Here is a 21,240-nt window from a genome sequence, read left to right as displayed (position 1 = left end):
GCCAAGCTGCTGCTAACAAAGCAAACACAATATTGGCATGCATTAAAAAGGGGATCAACTCCAGGAGATAAAACGATAATTCTCCAGCTCTACAAGACTCTGGTCCGGCCACACCTAGAGTATGCTGTCCAGTTCTGGGCACCAGTCCTCAGGAAGGATGTACTGGAAATGGAGCGAGTACAAAGAAGGGCAACAAAGCTAATAAAGGGTCTGGAGGATATTAGTTATGAGGAAAGGTTGCAAGCACTGATCTTATTCTCTCTGGAGAAGAGACGCTTGAGAGGAGACATGATTTCAATATACAAATACTATACTGGTGACCCCACAATAGGGATAAAACATTTTCACAGAGGGAGTTTAACAAGACTCGTGGCCACTCATTAAAATTAGAAGAAGAGGTTTAACCCCTAAACTACGTAGAGGGTTCCTTACTGTAAGAGCGGCAAGGATGTGGAATTCCCTTCCACAGACGGTGGGGGTGGAAGAAACTATTAGATAAGCACCTGGACGCCCGTAACATACAGGGTTATACAATGTAATACTGACATATAATCACACACATGGGTTGGACTTGATGGACTTGTGTCTTTTTTCAACCTCACCTACTATGTAACTATGGTCCTGAGGGAAGCAAAGCGACACTTGGTGAGGTTTTATATATTGCATCATGCCTGATATGACCCAATAATATCTAAGAATATTAAAAGCTGGTGAAAGTCCATTCTATATGAGGTTTGCTGCACAGTGGGGAATTTGGTGGTGGGAAGAAATACATTTCACTTTGCTGTTGATACTTTGTGAATTAAAAAAAAATTTAAAAATGTGCACACGAGAACTATAGATGTGGAATACATTTTAACTTCACACATTTATCAACACTGGTTTATAAAGTTATAATTTAGAACATAATTAACATATGATATATTATTGTTATTGTAGAGCTGGTATGATTTATTAGATTTCACCTGCCCAAGGGGATATGGTTGCTCCAGCTGCTGGTTGTTATTCTAGAATGTTCACAAAGGGAATATTGGGCGTTTGTCGTGAGCTCTAGTTCTCAGATTTCATTCATCCCAGGAGTCTTCATGGGCATTTTTTTCTTTCATCTGGAGGGAGGCTTTCTCAGCTAAGCACAGCCTCCTGCTTGCATGCCTGAGCTAAGGGCAGATGGGATCCAGAAAGTAAATGCTACATGCCTTTACTCAAGATTGCCGTGGCTGGAAATGCTAGAGGGCACAGCGACATTGATGGATGGATGCGTTTGCTTTGAATATTAAAAATGATTTAGTGATTTCAGTTTGTGGTGCTCAGATACAGTTAAGTTCCAATTTAAATAGAAAACAGTCTCACATAATCAGAGACTGTTAGGAAGTTATATAGTATGGCTATACCAGGCTGTCTTATTGCCCTCCTATACTAGTTGTCTCCTTACAGTCTCACTTTTTCTTGCGGTCCTGTTCTGGGCATTACAGCCATTCAAAAGCTTTCTATTTATTATGGATTGATTTAACTGTAATCTAATGTAAATTCAGCAATGTGGAAACTCTTGCATCCATCACCTGACTCCTGATTTTCAATCCCAAATTCACTTCATTGTTTGGAGTGTTCCTTTGTCTTTAGGTTTTAAGTTATGCCATGATATCTATATTTTCATAGCATATGTAAATAAATTATTATATTAAAAGTATGCATCAGAAACAGTACCAAGAAATTCAGCTGGATTTATTGGTATGGTTTTTAAACAAACTTTTAATATAGATCAGAAGATTATACCATTTTAATATTATTACCATTTTTTATTTTTACTCTTTTGCCTAGGTCTAACATATAGTAACCTCTTGAATAACTACTTTTCTTTAACAAACCGCATAACCTACTGATTGATCTGTGACAGGGACTACAGCCGCTGGCATTTTAAGTGTTTTTTAAGCAGACTATGCAGTTAATATACTGCAACACAGTCAGGAACTGCATCTTTCCTGGAAAATCTTTATATCGGAAACAAGAAAATTGAACACAAAGCAATACAATTTAAAGCACCTCAAATAAGAGATGCAGTCTGGAATGTTTTATTTAAAATAACACATGCATCATTTGTCACAAGCAATATGAACCATACAGTCTAAACTCCAGTTCTTACAAAATGAATGGAATGTAGTCAAATCTCTTATGAACACATGAAAAATATTAATACAAAAGTTAACCTTCATATATCCGGACTGTGAAAGGCCACATATACTGCATGGCTGGCTGCCAAAGCCCTGGACACAGGCCACAAATGGTGTTTGGCTTAATGGCAATGCCCAGGAGCTCTAGTCACAAATACTGCTAGGATTGGTGGCCCAAATAGTGCATGGTCACATATACACAATGTATTCAATGCATAAAAGCACCACTGCAAGTAAAAGGGGCACAACTGGGGGTATTGGGATATTGCAAGTAGCTGAAAAGTAAAGTACACAAAAAAACGACATTCTAAATGCTTCACACAAAAGAAAAATATTTCAGTAGTACATATACCATCAACTTTGTTATCAAAATGCCATATAAAAACCATTAAAAAAAAAAAAGAAAGCAGAAGTTAAAAATAACACAATGTTATCCCATTTATTTGATAATTCACATACAAACTAGAGCACTGTACAAATATCTAAACAATCAATGTACAGGACATGGTGGCCTCATTCGTCTGTAAGCATCCTTACGGATTGTTTATTTGCCCTGTGAACAACACAGCGCCTGAAAAAGAGAAAAACAGATGGTATACAATAAAATTAAAGTTATTATAATATTTACATTGTTTACATGGTTGCAGTATATTACACGCCAAACTGTCCTCTACTAGGATGAAAGCTAGGAAAATTAACAATAAATTTGTCAAAATCACGGCTATTATTATCATCAATCATTACTAAACTAGGTGAAGATGATGATATCAAGGAGAAGGCACCAGGCCTGTACGTCAACCATAAGAGCACCAACCCAATTACATCTCTAAGGCAGGATCTGAAGGAGGAAGCAGATGCAGAAGAAGCCAAGGGCAGCCAGCACAGTACTATGTGACACCTGAAAGTGGTACTAAAAGGCAGAAAGTTTTTTACCTTTAACTTGCTTGAACTAGATGGACTTGTGCCTTTATTTAACCAGACTATGTAACTGGGGCTGAAACTAGTAATTTCCGTAATCAATTAGTTGGCCAATTATTGCTTTGATTATTAGGATAGAAACAAAAAAAAAAAAAAAAAAAAAAAAAAAAAAACAAAAAACAGTGTGGTGTATAATTTCATTAAATATGTAAAGTTTAAAAAAAACACAATGTATTCTTGAATATCTATATGCAGTGGTAAAATGTAAATAACCAGCTTCATGGTTGAGGAAGAAACTAATCCACTCTGAGAATAACATACAGACGAGATTAATATAGTATTAGGAGGTTGAATCTGGTACATCAGACTCCGAGATCAAAATTTTTATGTAAGGAAAAAAACAAGGAAGAAAAACACAGCCTAAAACACCATTTTGCAGACTTTCAGACAGGATTGTAATATATTATTGTGCATGACAGACTGCCTTGTCATAGGCAGGTAGCTTGATATAAACCACAGCTGTGCCTGCTGTCACTTATGCTGGCCATACACAAACAAATTTTTCCTTTGAAAATTTTCATTTTAAGAATGTTAATTTGATTTTCTAATCATTAGTGGGGTCAAATCAGCGTTCGTTTGAGCACAGTGACAGGGTAATTCGAAAGAGCAGAATAAAAAACTTCTCGACCAAATTAATTTTCAGTATGTGGTTTGCGTTCAGAAGTTACATTCATTTTAAAATTGAATGTTATTTTCTGATACATAAATAATGCATTCTGTATGCAGGCCAACTAATTGGCTGACAATTGTCGATCACAGCCGGTGAGGAGAGGGGGGGGCGGAGCTGAGCCAGCTTGGGAGCAAGCAAGCACGAGTGCCCCCATAGAAAGCAGCTGGCTATGGGGGCACTAGGTAGAAGGGAGGAGCCAGGAGCACCAGCAGGGGGCCCAGAATAAAAGGATTGGGGATGCTCTGTGCAAAATCATTTTACAAAGCAGGCAAGTATTGCATGTTTGTTACTTAAAAAAAAAAAAAAAAAAAAAAAATCTTGCCTTTACAATCACTCAAAGGCATGTTAAGGCGTTAATAGAGATGTCACTGCACCAAAAGGTTTTCTCTTCCTTTACATTTCTTTTATACCAGCCTATTCCCTCCCCAGTGACCCTCTAAATAATACATTTTCCTTATAGTACTCTTTATACATTTCATATTTCCTAATCAGGATAGTATAATCATGGAAAGAAGGAATGAATATACTGTATATGATTCTTCTTTCTACTTGGAAGTCACTTTCCTAAAATGTATACATGATCTACGTAAAATAATTGTGATGTATTTGAATTTTTGAACGCTTTATTTAAATAAAAAAATAAAATAGGAGTATATAAAAAATAGGAGATGCCAGTGTAAAAGTGCCCGTAGAGGCACATCAATATTAAACTTCAACCAAAAAATAAATAAAAATAAAAATGCCATAATATGCTAGTACATTGCAAATCAGCACAGTATGATAAATGTATCTGTCAAACAAAGCCCTCTAGCACCGTGCTGTCACCACTCCCGCTGGTCCCGGAAGCTTCAATCTGTGTCCAGTTTTCCTCCTCCGGGTTCCATCTCTTTGGCTGCTTAAGGCCCCTTTCACACTTGTGTGACCTAAAAGTCGCGCAACTTGAATCAACGCCTGTGTAATCTGGAGGTCTATGTACCTCAAGTCACTTCAAAGTCGGATTAAGGTATTGCAGGGATTACTTCGAAGTCACTGTGACTGGAAGTCGCACAGATATGAACGGTATTCATTGGAAATAATGGGGTACGACTTGTCATGCGACTTTGCAGCCCTAAGTCACAGGACAAGTCGCACAAGTGTGAAAGGGGACTAATGACCTGTCCGGGATGTGGTCACTCCCACGCATGTGCACAGGAGTCATATATCCACAGCACAGAGTGTATGCTGTAAATGTGGTCTGAGCTGCGTAATATATAGCTCAGATTACATTACCTCCGACAAACAGAGGGAAGCATTTATGGCAGAAGAGATCCCCAGGATCTAGAGAACCCTGCCTGTCAGCATTTTTTTTTTTTTTTGCAAATTTTGAGTTCAATACTGCCTTAGGATTCATGATGCCCAGTTTTGGAAACAGAATTAAAGCCCTTACCTGTTGGGTTATGTCTGATGAAAAACAAAAACGGTCTGTCCACTATAAACCAGGGGGGAGATGATCTTGCTATTAAAATTGCAGCTGAAAGAGAAAATATTGACTATTCTGAGTATTGTCACCAATAGTTTTCATTTCAGACACACAAGTAACACATTAACATTAATTTAAGCTCTCCCTGTATGCCATTAAATGGAAATCTTGTTGCTAAATATATAAAAGAAACACCAAATACACATGTGACCCGAATATATGTTAAATTATTATATGGAGTGGCTCCATATAGCTGCTACATAACAGCTGTCTAAATCAGAATTTTATGCAAGTGAATAGTTTAAAAATAAAATAGTTTAAAATAGTAAAAAAAAAATAATAATAAAAAAAAAAAAAAAAAAAAAAAAACAACAATGAATCTTGCCCTTCTCCAGTCCGATGGCATCTCTGTCCCCACTACAAAGATACCACTCATCATTATACTTCTGACTACCTGTCACCAGGACAGGAAATAGGGGAAGTTCTGTCCAGATGGGACAAACTGCTCTAACATAAAATGTCAGATTCCAATCATCTCCATATAAAAAATGTTTGTCTAGAGTGGGCAATAATTCAACATTGCTATAAGCCATGACAAATCAGTTACCAGTCATTGCTCAGACTCTTCTAAAAAAGATGATATCTAAACTCTGGTCGCTATGGATTACTACCCAATGTCTATATACTTTATGATGGAATTTAGAACCGTCAATAAAAGTTAAAACAAATCTGAACCACCCATTTAAGTCAGCTTCCTTTTAAATGTAAATCATATTTTAATTCTATAAAATGATTACCTTTCTGCAAAATAAATGTATTAAAAGGTCTCTAAACAAAAAGTGACATGATTAACATAACAGGCGTGTTGTCTTATTTGTATATGGTCACTGGTAACTGCAATGTTTTAATCCAAGTTAAGGGCATGCCTTTAACTACAGTATAAAGAGGGATTCAATGGCAAATTTTGTATTACCGGTGGTTGCAGAGGCCTTTGTACCATCTTCTTTCACCTCTATTTTAGCTTTCTGCAACATATGTGACACATAAATGTGTTCTGCCCCTAAAAGAAATACAAACATATACATTATCATTTTGGAAGACCAAACTGCTGAGCATAATATAGAGGCTTTTTTCTTTCTAGTTTACATGATTCAGTGAACAAAATGAATTCTAAGAAAGCATATTAAACCCTCAGTTTATAAGCACTTTCAGCAGCTGAATTATTCACTTACTGAGTATGCAGCTTCTTTATCTATGTATCCTTGCCTATATTCCAGTTTAAGCTGGTGCCATGGCCACTGCCTCAAGTTTCCTGTTTCAGGGTGGCTCCTTTCCCTTGCAGAATCTTAAGAAGCCACCCTTGCATACAGGGACTAGAGCTGTGTGTCTCCCTACACTGTGTGCATCAATACAAAAAACACACAACCCTGTAGCCTAGGATGGCAAGGCACTGTCCTCTGCTTCCCCTTCTCCAAGCTAACATACTGGCTCCAGATTGCACCGTCCACTGTCAACTCTTTTTCCGTGAAGACCAGAAGTTCATGGAAGCAGCACCGTGACATTCTGGGGTAGCAATTTTGACAAATTTACTGGTAGATTGTTTTATTTATTTTTTTTAATCGTGCCCAATGCTGAAAAGAAATGCTGAGGGTTTAACACTAATTTTAAAGAAAACACATAAATATGGTGAAGAATAACCGTGCTGCAATTTGGAATGTGTCATCCTGATTCTAGCTTCACCACCCAATTAGATCAAGTATTGAAGAACTGGAATTTAGACTTTTCAGACTTTACTGATTGGCTGTTTCAAATCATTGATTAGGGGGTTAAGCCTGGGCCAGGATCAGTGCCTTGGCGCCTGTAGTTTTAGAATGAAGTCAGGCAGTCAGTTTTTCTCCTTATAGGTTCACTTTAGATTTGCAAAGTAACTCCAAGAGCTGAAATGTTGCAGTTAAAATGGCAGTATCAATACTGAACACTAGATGGCACAAGATTATATGATATTAGAAATGACCAATATTAAACACTAGATGGCACAAAGTTACATATTACAAAGAACTATTCAGAGGTAAAATGAATATTCAATAAAAGCAGAGGAAAAATGTGCAAAGTGCAGTATCCATTATACTATGAATTGACTTAAACTAAAAACTTAAAATGAAAAATAAAAGCACATTTTAAGAACCTACATTAATGTTCAGGCAGAGCCATCCAAGTAAATCCCCAGCCTGAACAATGCTCGTACATTGCTGATCCCACATTCATAAAATCCACTTCTCCATTCACATAACTACACTGCACCAGACTGATGAGAACCTCTCAATGCTGCAACAAGTGATAGGTAGGTTTGATTATGCTCAAATTTCAGATTGTAACATTTCTGTTAGAATCCTGTTATTTTGCCACCCCCCCCCCCAAAAAAAAATATTATATTATTATAATTATATAATGTATTATATATCCATCAGCCACTGCTTGTGATCCTGAAACAATCTTGTAGGCTTTTCAGAAATTCTCCAGCAAAAGTAAAAAGCCTCTAAAATGAAATGCAGGTTTTCATCACTTCAGCTGCTCAGTCACGACCATTTTTAACCCACAAGTTGCTCCATTACTACTGTTTATGTGCTGCTTTGCATCAGGGCCAGTGAAAATGGACAGTATAGCAAGAAGCTTTCATCCATAGTTTTTCTGTACTTTACTTCCTTAGCTTATATTCCAAACGAAGGGTTTTAGTACTGAATTAATCTCTAACATTTAAGAAGAAATGGAATTTTAAACACAATGGATCCTTTAAAAATATCCATGGAAAATAAGCAATAAGCTAAACTTTTTACCCAATACCTTAGTCATACTTTGAGAACAGTGCTCGTATCATTCAGTACAGTATTCCTTCAGTTTCCAAAAACACAGTGCTTGCATAAAGAGTTCTATCAGAGAAAGCAATCCCATAGCTAGCTTAGGTTGGCAGTAGGGATGAGTCGAATGTACCTGTGTTTGGTTCGAGGTGGGTTCGCAGAACATGACTAAAAGTATGATGCCAAATTCAAACCTCACTGAAGTCAATAGAGCCAAATGTAAAGGAGGGGGGAAAAAAAATGATATTGCCATTTTCTAGGCTAGCAGGCAAGGAGTGGTCAAACAAATGGCATGCGGGGGCCCGTGTAGTGGTTCTCAACCAGTCCTTAAGTACCCCCAACGGGCCATGTTTTCAGGTTTTCCTTTACTTTGCACAGCTGCTTTAAATCAATATCAACGACGGGGTATTATTAAGAGCCATTTTGTCTAAGGGAAGTTCCCAAAACATGGCCTGTTGGGGGTAATTGAGGACTGAGGTTGAGAATCACTGCCCTAGAGGTTTAAGGTCAACATAATTGCATAATTCCTTTAAATAATATGCCTGGGGGATGCCCATAAACTGTGAAGTGGCACATTTGTGCAACATATACAACCTACTTACACTTTCAAAGAAAAAAAAAAAAAAAAAGGTTTAATATGCTGCCAAGTGATAGTTTTGGATACATCTGTAAACAAATGGCTAGGATTCCCTTAAGCTTTACCAGTGGTCTCCAAACTGTGGTCCTTTGCTGGCTTGTTTTCCGGCCCCTGGGGCACAATTTTATTCACTGACACCAACAAAGGGGCACAATTCCTCCTAATGAATGACACCTACAATGGAGCCCAATGACACCCACGATGGGGCACAATTCCAAACAATGACACCCACAATGGGGCACAAATTCCTCCTACTGACACCATCAATGGGGCCCAATGACACCAATGATGGGTTACAATTCCTACCAATGACACCAACAATTTGGCACATCGACACCAATGGTACCAATGCTGGGGCACAATTTCTCCCCGTGATACCAACAATGGGGCACAATTCCTCCCAGTGAAACCCACGTTAGGGCACAGTTCCTCCCACTGACATCAACGGGGCCCAATGACACCAATGATGGGGCACAGTTCCTCTCACTGACACCAAAGATGGGTCATTGTTTACTTCAACTGATGCTGGGACATGTCCTACTCCCAATGGCCACATTCTAGCCCCCCTATAGTTTGAAGGACAGTAAACTGGCTTTTTGTTTAGAGGTTTTGGAGACCCTTGATCTATACCATACTCTTATCCTAGATGAAGGTCTGATATTTATATTAAAAGGGCTCCCCCAAAAACACATACCAGAACCTTGTCCTTGATGACAGTCTGGTATGGATGTTAAGAAAGACACTTGGGGGAGCCACATAGGGTCCTCTGCAAATTCCATACCCCCACCACTTGCTTAGCAGTCATATATGGTAGCAGTGGCGGCCCGTCCAAAGGGGCGCCTGGGCGCCGCCGCCCCCCCCTCCTTCAGGCACGCTTTCTGAAGCGCCGAGTAGCTTCCGCCCGGCCCTAGTGTCTATTAATTGACATCTGAGTATGATGTCACTTCCTGTTTCTCTCCAAATGCGCCCAGGAGAGAGAAGCAGGAAGTATGAGAACAAAGAACAACGGAGCTCTCCAGGAGACAACGCTGGAGAGGACAACACACAGCATAAGTAACCGGGGGAGGGGGGTTTGATGGTGACACACTCTGCAATCTGGTGAAACGCTGCTGCAATTTGGTGGCGACACACGCTGCTGCAGTTTGGTGGTGACACACGCTGCATTTTAAGTGACACAGGCTGTATGTAAGGAGGGACTCCGCTGGGGACACCCAATGGTATCTGGTGGCAGGCGACGTGGCTAGTGACATGCTCAGGGCTCCCACTTATTCTGCATTATAGTGAGTTGAATGATTTCATTTTATATTACAATGTAATAATAGAAATAATGCACTTCAATCATCCTGACACCATGCCCCTGTTGAAGACCCCTAGGTCGAAACGCGTCGGGTACATACACCACTCTCTTTGTTGCCCATTTGTTTTTATCCACCGTGATCACGCTTTTATTTGTGTATGGTCGTTTTTGTCAATAAAAACACCCTTTTTTTATCTGCACCATGTGGAGGCACATTCTTTTTGTTTCCACATTTACCGCATGAGATCCAGTCCCTCCAACTGCTCCTTTCGGGGGACCATTTGTGAAACTTCTGATGCACGCTGGGACGGTTCGGTGTGAGGACGGTTCGTTGTGAGGACCCATCCGGTTGCCGGCCGAGATCCATACAGACCACAATCCAAGAGATTGGCGATTCCTGAGCTCCCATTCCACGTCATTTGTGACAAACTGCGCATGCGATTCCCTGTCGCTGACATGGGAATCCACAGGATCTGGTAAGAGGCTTTTTTGCACTCTCTCTGAATGACCCATTGGGACCCGGTTTCTCGGTTGGGAAGTCGCTGTATGATGCCAGGTGTTTTCTGACAACCATCAGACCATCACCACCCCTTGGAGTACTTATACCTCCTGTGCGGTTGGACATTTACATCCATCTATGGACGTTTGTGTTTCAAGGCACCTGTGGTCAATTAGTTATTTCTTGACTGTTTCACCATTTTAAAGACCTATATTCATTTGTACATGCGCTGCATTTTTCCATATGCCCATCCTGACACCATAACAACCATGGTGCCGGGATGATTGAAACGCTAACACCAGGTGTTTGGAGTATCTTTATCTGCTGATTGTTAAACTTTCTATTGTTGTGTAGGATCTGGGCCTGTTGTCCCTTCATTCCTCTCTCCCTCTCCCTCCATCCCTCGTTCATCTCAGACACTAACCACGCCACCTTAGAGCCACGACCACTATTTAGCTGAAACCACGCCCATTTTCACCAAGTGGGAGGGATCAAAAAGGAAGGGCGGGGCCTGGCACCCTCCCCATCCTAAAACTTCACTAGCCGCCACTGGCTGATAGAAAGCAGTCATATACGGTGGCATAGCGATAGAGCACACAAGCAGCCAATCTTCATTCTGAAGTTGTGTTCAGACTGAACTTTGAGCTCATCCCTACCTAGCAGAGACATGCAAGTAGTATGCCCAGCTTTCTTCATTTATATAGCACCAAAACACTGCAGCTTTTCCCCATATCAATCCTCAGCACATTTTTTTATACAAACTGTCAAGACACTACATAGAAGACATGTCTTGTGATGATTATTAACATCTGATTTTCAAGGTAAACATATTCCATTTTTCAAATCCCTAAAACTCATGCTGTGGATCTCCCTTTACAGTAAGTCTCCTTCATAATGAGCAGCTGCTATTGTAACATCATGGCAGTCTTTCAGAATCTAGAAGTCCTTGCTGTACCTTGAACCTCCATTACTTAGAATGCAAATGTGCACATAGAAAAAAAAAAGTAAAATTAGGTCATAACGCAGTACTAAAAAAAGGGAGATATTTGCAAAGATAATTTTAAAAGATTTGAGTTGAGCAAAGTCATTAAGAGACTTACTGGTAATTTTTGTGAAGTTAGCTTTGTACGAGTCAAACATATCAGTGATGCCAAGGTTTTTCAGAGGTTCTTTTAAATTAGCGTCAGCCTCCACTGTGAACCTATTGAAAGTATTCATTACAAGAAATGAAATTAAAAAGTTTAACATTTGTTGTATTAGCAGGTAAACATGTAAAAAATAAAAGTGGCCATAAGAATTAGATCATGGTATGTTTGTAGATGCACTTTCCAATCGCAAAAAAAAAAAAAAAAAAAAAAAAAAAAAAGGAAGAATTATGAATACACGAGCAAGCAATCATGTGAAAGTGAACCAGTGTGGCTAAACTATGGACAATAACCACTTGTTGCCCAAACAAACAAACAAAAAAAAAAAAAAAGCAGATTTTTACATTTAACTACAAAATTACTTAGAACACCCAATTATTATATCATTTCTGAAAGCAAAGGCCTTGGGGTGGTAGTTTCAATTTTTTGTCACACGATATTTGCAGAGCAAATTTTCAGAAAAAAAACACACTTTAATGAATTTTAGTGCACACAAGCAAAATACACAATTTTTTTGGAAATTATAAAACATGATGTCACACTGAGTAAATAGATGGCAAATAGGTCACACTTGAAAATTGTGCACACCCGTGGAATGGTGACAAACTACGGTATGCTTTACAAGCCTTTACAGACTACCAGTTCAGAGCTACTCTTTATAGAGAGATCTGGGGTCTATTAGACTCCAGATCTCTCCTCTGCCCTTCAAAGCAGCCAATCAAACCAAGATCAGTTTGATCGGCTGTTTTACTAGCAGGTAACAGCCAATAATTAAAGTACTAAAACCATAAGTAATTAAATCTTCATACACCGTAGAGATAAGGGAATAGATGTGCCTCCTCCCTCTCTATGTTAAGCTGGCCTGACCATTCACATCAGTCCTGGGCTCCCTGATGTAAAAGAAGAATGCGGAAAAGGCGGCGGGGGGGGGGGGGGGGTGTTTGTAATCCCCTTCTGCCTCCTGTAAAAGTGAATGGGTGAATATAAAGCCACTGGGATCACTAACATTAAAGAGCCAGCTGGAACAAAGGACACCAGGCATGGCTGCAGCTGCATCAGTTCATTACATGTCATGCTGGCTGATATCAGTGATAGGAGCATTAGAGTGGTATATTTTTTTGTTTGTCTACACCTAAACCCAAGGACGTACGGGTACGTCTTATTGTGTTACGGGTTAAAGCTAAAGTAAAAAAAAAGATCACTAATCAGCATTAGCTACAGTATTTACATGAATGGTGAGAGTCCTGTGTGCTGGTGGCTGCTCTGTTCCTTCAAATCTTTAGTCCTGTGACCTCCTGGATACCCCCACAGCTGTGATCTCCAGTGATGTGGGGTTTACCGGTCACAGGCACTCAAAAAAAAAAAAAAAAAAAAAAAAAAAAAGGTGTTGACTATGCCCACCCTTTCCACCCCACTGTTCCATTCATAGAACCTGTACTATCCGTTCCAGCAAAGAAAAGCACTCTATGAATGGAGGAGGAAGACTTTTTAATTATCCGCTTGTCCTTCATTCATAAAGTGCTTTTCATTGTCCAGGAAAAGGAGAGGTTCAGAAGCGTATAGAGGACATTAGCGGCACAGAAACATGGTAAGAAATTTAATGAAAACTCAATTAAAAGGCTATTAAGTAGTGAATGGATGTGTATGGATTATTCTTGGACAACAAGAATTTTAAGTCATCTAATCTTAAAAGTGGAATTTAACTTATAGAAGTAAAATGTTCAAAAAGTTGCTGACAAACAAGGTTTTTAACGATAGAAGCGACCCAATTCATCTTTTCTGTCAAAATTCCTTCCCTCTGCCACAAAGATGCAACTCACGCACACGTGCTGAAGTGATGTCATTGCAGCCTGGCCATTCAAGTGGCCAAAACAGAACCTGGACGGAGGACTGGGTGAAGGTGGAAGTGATCTGGACCCACGGAAGTGCTGACAGCGCAGCACTGGAAGGCACTGTTTGACAATCAAGACTGTAATAATGTACGAATATGCACTGCATACTAGTACATTATGGCATAAACCACCCATTTTTAAAAGGAGCTTAAAAAAAAAAAAAAAAAAAAGTTTTATACTGCTTTAAAATTGGTTATTAGCTTTCAGGGTGTGCAAACTCCAAAAGAATTACAATATCTATAGCAGACACAATAGAGAAGCCAAACAGATGTGCACGCACTTTCAGGAGTTCCAAACAGGTCCCACCCAACATAAATAATATGGCTAATTGGGAAAATATACCAATGATTATAACATTATATTACAAATAAACAGCTTCCACCACCCACATTTAGTTTACTCCATACCCTCATAAAGCAGTGATGAGCTGTATTACAGCAGCCAGTTAGAGGTAGCAAGTCTGAGCAGCTGAAATCAAAATAGTTTAGTGCACTGCCCTGTCATTTAGACTTCTTTATTATTTGCATCAATGGTTTTGCATGAGTATCAAACTGTGCTGAACTATTAGTCTGGTTTTCTAATCCCAAATTGGGATAAAGAATTTACATAAATTAATAAAATCTGATCATTGTAAACACCCCTGTCACTGTTAAAAACTGTTTCTCAACCCCATAACTGCCACTGTTGCTGGACAGCTTGGTCATTTTGTATCTTTTAGTAGTAGGCATTACCAACTAGCACTGGGTCTCTTCATGTCCCATCCTTGTCTTGGTAACTGCCACTTCACCTTGTACATGCTCCAACTCCCTATATGTGTCCATGCTGTAAATTACAGTCACTGTGCCATAATCTGCCAATGATCTGCTAATTGTTCCTCCACAAAGTCACGTGTGAACTATCCCAAACATGTTCGTAACCCAGTTTGGGTCCCGACCCTAGTTTAAGAAACACTGCTATACAGGGAAAGGTTAGCAAGGGTCACAACACCATTGAGTTGTGAATACTAACAGCACAAAAAAAAGAAAAGTCCCTAATGCATAAAACAGTATACAGTACAATCGTGGCAGATATTTGCAAATACCAAAGAGGTAGTCTGCTCATCTCATGCAAGAGAACCTCTTCATACACAAATATCATTATTGTAGAATTCCATACAAACCGGAATGGAAAAGCTAACAAGGTTTAATACAAAAAGTAGAAGTCGTTGTATAAACAACTTAGGGGTGGCCTATCAACAGCCTAGGAAGATAACTCACCGCAATGTCTCGGTTTCTATTTTGGGGGAGAGAGAACAGGTGAGTAGTGTAGTCTAGAAATGGGAAAATAAGACTCTCACATTATTATTGGCCAGTAATGGTATTGAACTACATTAGATTCTTCCTCCCTGTCTTAGTGGGATAATCTGCCTATGGGTTTTTGTTAAATCGGCAAGCCACCATATCCTCCACACAATATTGGACCTCAGGAGGCATGTTTATTGCATAAAGTGACATTTGAGACAAAACAGTGATGGGCTAGTAGGTATATGAAAGGAGAGCAGGGGAGGAAGAGCAGCTTATGAAGTGGAGAAATCTGGATTACAGCCCCCGAGACACTGCAGAAAAGTATCTAAAACAGTTGTGTAGGCATGTGCTTGAATGGTAGTTCTGTAGTCTGTTCGGTAATGAAAGGGTACAGACACTTTCAGTTTCCTTCCAGAATTCCCCAGAAACTCTCCTACTGAAATCTCAACAAGACCTAAGATGGTCAAACTCTGGCCTGCCCCCTCCCTGGGGTTGCCAACTTGTTTGTACTTTACTGGCCTGGCCAGTAAAAAGTTAACTTAATATCAAGGTTTTAAGAAAGCAGAGTTCTTTAATAGGTGCTCCTGAGCTTCACTGGACTTCCTCCTAATCTGCATCTGACATCTTTCTAAGTTGCACACCAAGCTGCTTCAAGCCACTTTTGCATTTCTATTGACTTGCATAGAGAGAAAGGCAAGTCTGCAATAAACCAAAGCCCATGTACACAGACCCCTAATTTTGTTACCATCCTATAAAAAAAAAAAAAAAATTAGGCTTCTATCAAGCACTTACTTGGGTAAAATCAGCTGGACCCTCTTCGGTGTCATGGTCATCCAACTCTGCAAGGTTTTCGTACTTATGTGAGGAATAATTGCAGAGAGAGGGGTGTTTTCATCAGTGGGTAGTGCCACCAGCATACTGACACTTCCACCGTGATAAGGCAGCTCTATCACATTGTACCACAGGCCACTAGGAGTACTGGCTGACCCTGTATTTTTTTTATTAAAACAAAAAAGAAAAAGGTTATGGCCTCAGATTGAGAAGTGCTAATATACATTCCTGACACTCCAACAACAATAAAATCTCCAACATAAATAAATCCCTCAGAATCATCTATAAATTCCCCAGAACTATCAATAAATCCCCCAGCAACAACAATGGACACCGTGCAGCAGCTACAATTAGACCCCTCTTCATTTAATATACATAATCTGTGAGCCAGTTCAGGTAGGGGTAGAAAATAAAAGGAATATTGTCTGCAGCAATCATCCAAAGTATTTGCTGTAGTGAAAAACACAGGCAGTCAGGACTTAGGAGTTGCTACTGGCGACACTCATTTGCTTCCTCATCTTCCGCCAATTTATTGAGAGGCAGAGGCACAGTCCGTCTTAAAGAGAGTGGGACGCAGTGGATCTATCGTTGCCCTACTATTTTACCGTTCGTTGAAAGTATTGTAACGTGTTTAAATATTACAAAAACATGTCAGCTGCTGTTTGGGGACTGGAGAATGATTAGGGGGGGCTTTATCAAACCCAAGCATCCTCACTTAGGGGCATAACTGTGGGTACATTGCACCCATGGCACACAATGAAATTGTGCCCTTGTCCACACATCTGAGATCCTAGTTCTGGCACATTCAACACATACGTACACACTACAGCTGCTGGGCCGGAAAGGCTGGTGCGCAGCAAGGAATATAAAACACAGAACAGAACGAGGTGGTGTGGAAGGAACAACAAAAGTATATAGATTGAGGGGGTAGAGATTAGGAAATGTACAGCATGGCATATTGAATGAGCTGTGGCAGAATAGGAAACATCCACATGGCATACAGAATAAGCTGGTGAGGACTAAGAAACAAAGCTTGGCATATGGAGTGAGTTGGGGTGGACAAGGGTGTGTACAACATGACATATGGAATGAGACAGTGTGGAATTGACAACATACAAAGCATGGCATATGGATTGTAAAAGCAAAGATATTTTTGTAACTTCTTAATATAATGCTCTCTGCCCCATTCAGACCGCCATCAGAGCGAATCCGTATCAATTGTAGCAACACCAACACTGATCAGTCCCAGATGTGGAGAGGCATTTGTCCCTTTAGTTAAAAGCTGCACGTATTTCAGGCATCCTGTCAGTGTGGACCACGAGTGGATGCAGCGACCGACAGCACAATTGCTGCTATCACATGTGAATAAAGAGCCAGGGCAGAGGAACATTTACAATCCTCCCTTCGCCATGTTCTGAATTAGATGATGTCATCAGTCAGAGCTGGGCAAAGAAAGTGAGTAGTGTAACTTCCTTTGTCCCGACACAGCTGTCCTGCCTGTCATTGCGCTGACAGGGAGTCTGAAAGGGGCACATACCTCCACTGTTATTTACTGACATATACTGTATACACCCAGGACATGTGTCTGCCGGATGTGCGGATACTGGGTAGTGGCACATACCGGATGAAAAAAAAAAAAAAAGAAGAAGAGGAGCCCTGTACACTTACATATGTACATGTAGCACCCTGATGTTTAGGCAGGGTTGCTATCAAATTTAGTAGCCAGGCAATAGTTGCCTTGGCCAATTGTTGTTAGGAGATCAATTGATTTCCCCCTAATTCTGCACTTCTCTCTTGTAGCTGCTGACATTAGACAAGACAAAGGCATAGCAAGGACAGATTATAAGTGGATGGGTTGTCTAAGCCAATTTTCAGGGGTTTCTTTAAGTCCCTTGGCCTGCTGGGAGAGCCTATTTGGGTGGAGTCAGGTGATCGGGGTTCTGTGCCACCTGGACGGCTGTCTGGGTGGACATGTGTTATGCAGCTCCGGGCTGCTAGGCCGGAAGCCTGAGGCCTATCCCGGGGACATCTGGCTGCTAGGCTGTCTGAGGGCCTATCCAGAAGCAGGAGAGCAGCTCAGGGTTGGGACTGCTGGCTTGTAGTCCAACCAGAAGAAGTGATTCCGCCGGACGGGGAACCAACTGTGGTCAGAGTTAGAAAGGGGAAGCCGTCGTCACTAAGGGACTATCCAGCTTGTTACCGGAGACCACTGTGAGTAAGCTGAGAACAGTACCAGAGCAGTCTTCTCACCAGCTGGGAACAGTGAAGAGGTGGGAAAACCCTTAGCAAGTGCCAAGTCAGGGACCCAGCAAGACAGCAGAGGCGACGCTTGAAGAGTATCTGTGAGTGCCAAGCCAGGGACCCAACAGGGAAGCAGGGGTGACGCTTGAGGAAGATACTGAGTGTTAGAAGTGGACGAGCTTAGGGGATCCAGTGGCTATTGGATCCGAAGTCTAGTGAAAGACTAAGTTCATTGAGTGAAGACTCACAGTGAGTGATTGTGGAGTAAGCTGAGAACTGTTCGTGTTGCAAATAGTTGAATACAATTGCCGTTAGTAATTACTACAAGATTGTTGCCATAGGGGACAGCGGTCCTACCGATACAGAAGTGGTTTCCAGCTGGAGGCTTTCACCTGTATAGCAGTCTACCTATAGAAGTCTCGGAGTCTGCTAATTATCATTGCATCTACTTAAGGATGTCCTGGTCCTAACCCTCTCTCCCCCATTTCTATTTGAGACAATAAATCTCTGCATTCAAAAAGTGTCTGGTGCCCACCATTTTATCTTGCATTACACCCACCACGCCTTGTAACCCACTCTACACTGTAGGAGGTCAGCTGTCCCTAACTCTGGAGGTCACCATTAGGCCTCAGGAGCCCCAGGACTTTGCTACATACACACAAAGAATTTCTATGACACTCTAGTTTACAGAGTACAGCAAAAAAAAATAATGGTTTCAACTTGAGCTACTGAGCTTTGCAAACAGGATTTTTGCAACAGGAAGTAGGGAGAGTGTAAAAAAGTACAAGCTTGGTGTATATGGTAAAACATTTGCATATTCCATATTTACCAGAAAAAAATTAAAAAAAAAAAAAAAAAAAAAAGTTTTTTGTCCTGGCCAGAGCCAAGATAAATTCCTGTAAAAAAAAAATTAATCCTCTGCAAAAGCTATGCCAGTATCCACAGAGCCCATACTAGACACCCTCTCACTCCCATCTACACCTCAAAGTCCCTGAGTCGAAAGATGAAGTGGGAAAAAAACATCCCCAGCAGATTACAACTGTTACTCTAAACAGAATTTTAAAACTGGCTTAAATACCAAAATGTAAAGTGTATATAAACCCAAACAATGAACTTCACTAATTTGCTTCCTTTTAGTTTTTTTCAGAAACCATTGAAAGCATTATATCTTTTCGACAAGTGCAAATGTCCAGTGAGCCAATAACACCATCTTTGCCAACTCATTAGTTAGCATGTTCCTAGCTCCCTCTGGACTACACAACACCTTCCAATATTACAGAGATGAGGCGAGTGTGAGGTTTTCTATAGTTCTAAAGCACTTCCTGTCCTAGGTAGACAATGTTGCACTTCCAAAGATACCAGTACATTGAGTGTCACCCTAGGACAGGAGACATGCAACTGGAAATTAGGGTAAAAAAAAAAAAAAAAAAAAAAAAAAAGGACTGGTTAGCTAAAAAATATTAAAATTGCTTTCTTTAATTTAGATATGCCTTAATGGATTTGAGAGCAGAGAGCCCAGGTGGTACAGGGATGAGGAGATTAAATTTACAGCAGCTAGGGTGCACAGTATTACCCATAACCTTTAGAAGTCATCATAGTACTATATATGCCTCCATCATCATTTCACTTAATTTCAAAACTTTTTTATTAACATGCATTTAAAAATCCTTTCCATTGCATCATGTTTTCAGCACAGCCTACAAACAGAAGAAAAAGGCCACAGATGTATTTTTTTTTTTAACTTCAGACTATGATAAAATGAAAATCAGGATAAAGTGTAACCGCATAGAGAAGGGAAAATATAAATCTCTGCATATATGCTTCATTTTTAGCAGCTCAACACAATTACACAATTGCTTGTTTTGAGAAATTCTCTTACCTTTTTACAAGGCTAAGAAGTTCTGTCATGTGACCATGCATCTTTTCTTTCTGATAGTGGGGAGCGGGGTTACAGGACACCAGGGACGTGCAGTCAGGTGAGGCACCTGCCATGAACATTAAAAAAAAAAAAAAGCAGGCCTGCAGCAGCAGGGCGACCTGGGGTCACAGAGATCCCAGATTTGTGGGGTAACTGAAGTCTTACCCCACCACTGGTTAAAAATTGCGACTCCTTTAACCTATGGTCCTGGAGATACGGGGCTCCTTGTGCTGCCTGTCAGGAACTAAATACAGAGTGGCCAGTTTAAATACAAGCCTCTCCTCACTTCCTGTCAGAGGCACTGAGCTCAATGGACGTCTTGGACCAATGGTAAAGTACCATTGGCCCAAGCTGTCCAATAAAAATGCTGCAGTGGAGGCACGCCTCTCACTGCAGTGTCATAGAAGGAGCATGCGTCTAAAAGAAAAATGCTCTTCCAGTCCAGCCCTCTTAACTACAAGGAAAAAACATGAGTTTATGGGTATAGGATTTACCCACCATCCCATGTTTTTCTCACACAGTTAAGAGGGAGAATGAGAATCTTCTGCTGATGAAAAGGTACTGTTTAGGCTGCATTCACACCTGAGCGTTTTCAGCTCATGAAATGCTCGTAAAACAGCCGAAAAAATGCCCAACATGCAAAATCCCATTCATTTGAATGGCACCTGTTCACATCTGAGCGTTTTGTCACCTGAAGCAAAACGCCTGAAAAACACCCTAAGCTCAAAAAAGAACATGAGCTTCTTTGGGGCAGATTACGGGCCTTTTTCTGCCTTTTACATTGGTGACCTGAACAAAATCGCAGTAAAAACACACGATTTTGAAAGGCTCAGGTGTAAATGCAGCAGCTAAATCATATTTGTATGCTATAACATAATAACTTTTGTATCTATTTACTGTGAAATTACTGGTTGGAAGTTATAACTTCAAAACTTCAGTAATTTGTCCTTTAAGCCACCTGCTTGAGTACAGTTTTTGAAAATATAGTAAAATTACCTTAAAAACAATATATAATAATTGGTATATTACTTATGGAAATTAACCCCCTTGCCACCCAGGGCAATTCTGAGTATATATATATCTATCCGGCCCCCCCGCACTGCAGAGTGCATGAGCATCATGGGGAATGTAGTTCCAAAACATCTGGGGTGCCAAGGTTCACCATCACTGCACTAGAGAATAAAATGGCGTGGCAACTTTTTATGTTACCTGGTATTTGTGCAGCAATTTTTTTTTTTTTTTTTTTTTTTTTTTTTTTTTTTAAACAAAACACCACACACCACACACACACACACACCCCACACTAAAATTAGCCTGATTTTTTTGTAGAATGTGAAAGATGATGTTACGCCGAGATACCCAACTTG

General features: G+C 40.3%; 1 protein-coding gene across 1 annotated transcript in view; it reads right to left on the bottom strand.

Moving 5' to 3' along the window:
• Window positions 1-2,025: 2,025 nt before the first annotated feature.
• SERPINE2 (serpin family E member 2) overlaps window positions 2,026-21,240 on the bottom strand; it is a 78,748-nt gene continuing 59,533 nt past the window's right edge. Inside the window, exons 5-9 of the mRNA XM_073625942.1 lie at window positions 15,676-15,871; window positions 11,664-11,764; window positions 6,249-6,335; window positions 5,243-5,326; window positions 2,026-2,739 (exon numbers count right to left, since the gene is read on the bottom strand). Coding sequence (XP_073482043.1) covers window positions 2,702-2,739; window positions 5,243-5,326; window positions 6,249-6,335; window positions 11,664-11,764; window positions 15,676-15,871 — 506 coding nt within the window. The 3' untranslated portion in view covers window positions 2,026-2,701. The remainder of the gene's footprint in view (window positions 2,740-5,242; window positions 5,327-6,248; window positions 6,336-11,663; window positions 11,765-15,675; window positions 15,872-21,240) is intronic.

Source organism: Aquarana catesbeiana, linkage group LG04 (genome assembly GCF_042186555.1).
Source record: "Aquarana catesbeiana isolate 2022-GZ linkage group LG04, ASM4218655v1, whole genome shotgun sequence".
NCBI classification, from domain to species: Eukaryota; Metazoa; Chordata; class Amphibia; order Anura; family Ranidae; genus Aquarana; species Aquarana catesbeiana.
The sequence above is the reverse complement of the archived record's forward strand: the minus strand, read 5'-3'. Positions and strand labels throughout refer to the sequence as shown.